We start from the raw sequence: 2,401 nt of genomic DNA on the forward strand, positions 1-2,401 counted from the left end.
AAAACAAAAAAAGGAAATATTTATTTTATGTTCGTTAATCGCAAATTTCAATATTTTTTCTATGATTCGATTATCCGGAATGAAGTTTTTTTCGATGTTCCGGATAATCGAGTCCGACCTGTATATTAAAGAGTTCGAAACAACTGCAATGCGTAGTAAATACAAGAAGCTTAAAACAAATAAAAAAAACATCTGGTACAGAGGCGTTCCATTTGACGGTGCATCTTGATTTATTTGCAGACTGCACGAACATTTGACGAGTATATTGCTTTTCAGCGTATTTTTATTCTTCTTCGCATATATTACGATTCATTTGGCCAACACTGGGAGGCAGTCTTAACAATATGCAGCAATTGATGAGAAGAGTTTTTATGTTGCTAAGAAAGGTGTCATCAGTCGGTATCGCACATTTATTAATTGGATTAGTCGAAAAAAAAAATTTGTATTTCAGATATCGCTACAAAGGATTAAACATTATGCAACCGAGGCGAAATTCGAAATCAAAGTGAGTACTTTTATATTATTCTAAGATACTCTAGGTGTATTATTTTTAGGAATTGGAAAACTATGCACAGAAATTGGAAAACTGTGCGTAACTTTCAGCAAGTTTATGTAACATAACCGAATACTCAACACGGTTGATGACTTAAATACAACTCATTTTCATGATAATTAAGAAAAACATAACTAGGAATAGGCTAAAGTGTTAATATATTTTTATATATATATATATATATATATATATATATATATATATATATATATATATATATATATATATATATATATATATATATATATATATATATATATATATATATATATATATATATATATATATATATATATATATATATATATATATATATATATATATATATATATATATATATTAGGGTGTCCCAAAATTGCACAAGTCTGGGGCTCACCCTCCAGATGATAGAAAATGGTGTTACGAACAAACTTTTGTTCGGCGGCAGCTCTAGAAAATGATGTTTTCAACTGGCCCCGATGACTTTTTTGAAAAAATCGGTTTTTCTTATGTTAAATCCAAAAAACATGCTCAGTTATTGAATTTTCCATGAAACCTAATCCTTTTATATTTTTTGCAGGTTCCTTAGGGTTCAAACTGTAAGGGAAAAATTCGTTTCGGATTGATTATCGTCAATTTGCGGCTTGGTATCAAGTTTTTTTATTCAGGAAGATCCCAAGGTCTGGATAGAAAGAAATTATTATCTTGATGCCAAATCGGAATGTTGAAGCTTAACAGTTATCAATGACCCTACAGAACGGGCCTTTTGAGTAGCAGGAGATTTAGTTGAAATTATAGTACTATATGATACGGCAAATGAACATTTTAGTATTGGAAAACATCAAAATGTAACTTTTTATTCCACAGTAAATTACGAATAACTCAAAATCAAGTTATTTCAGAGCCATGTAGTCTTTGGCAATGTTCTTCTCCATAAAATTTCCCAACTTTTAATGGCATTCAGTGGGCGAGAGCATTAGGTTTAATACCCACTTTTATTGATTGAACGTTAAAGCATACTTGAAAAATCTCTTTTCCAAACGATAGAATTTTTTTCAGGAAAATAAATTGACGATAATCAATCCGAAACGAATTTTTCCCTTACAGTTTGGACCCTAAGGAACCTGTAAAAAATATAAAAGGGTTAGGTTTCATGGAAAATTGAATAACTGAACATGTTTTTTGGATTTAACATAAGAAAAACCGATTTTTTCAAAAAAGTCATCGGGGCCAGTTGCAAACATCATTTTCTAGAGCTGCCGCCGAACAAAAGTTTGTTCGTAACACCATTTTCTATCATCTGGAGGGTGAGCCCCAGACTTGTGCAATTTTGGGACACCCTAATATATATATATATATATATATATATATATATATATATATATATATATATATATATATATATATATATATATATATATATATATATATATATATATATATATATATATATATATATATATATATATATATATATATATATATATATATATATATATATATAGGTTCCTTAGGGTCCAAACTGTAAGGGAAAAATTCGTTTCGGATTGATTATCGTCAATTTATTTTCCTGAAAAAAATTCTATCGTTTGGAAAAGAGATTTTTCAAGTATGCTTTAACGTTCAATCAATAAAAGTGGGTATTAAACCTAATGCTCTCACCCACTGAATGCCATTTAAAGTTGGGAAATTTTATGGGGAAGAACATTGTCAAAGACTACATGGCTCTGAAATAACTTGATTTTGAGTTATTCGTAATTTACTGTGGAGTAAAAAGTTACATTTTGATGTTTTCCAATACTAAAATGTTCATTTGCCGTATCATATAGTACTATAATTTCAACTAAATCTCCTGCTACTCAAAAGGCC

General features: G+C 29.0%; 1 protein-coding gene across 1 annotated transcript in view; it reads left to right on the forward strand.

Moving 5' to 3' along the window:
* The first annotated feature begins 223 nt into the window (after window positions 1-223).
* Window positions 224-2,401, forward strand: part of LOC129729679 (pyruvate dehydrogenase E1 component subunit alpha, mitochondrial-like) — a 17,978-nt gene continuing 15,800 nt past the window's right edge. The window contains exons 1-2 of the mRNA XM_055688431.1: window positions 224-395; window positions 452-505. Coding sequence (XP_055544406.1) covers window positions 345-395; window positions 452-505 — 105 coding nt within the window. The 5' untranslated portion in view covers window positions 224-344. The remainder of the gene's footprint in view (window positions 396-451; window positions 506-2,401) is intronic.

Source organism: Wyeomyia smithii, chromosome 3 (genome assembly GCF_029784165.1).
Source record: "Wyeomyia smithii strain HCP4-BCI-WySm-NY-G18 chromosome 3, ASM2978416v1, whole genome shotgun sequence".
Lineage (NCBI taxonomy): Eukaryota > Metazoa > Arthropoda > Insecta > Diptera > Culicidae > Wyeomyia > Wyeomyia smithii.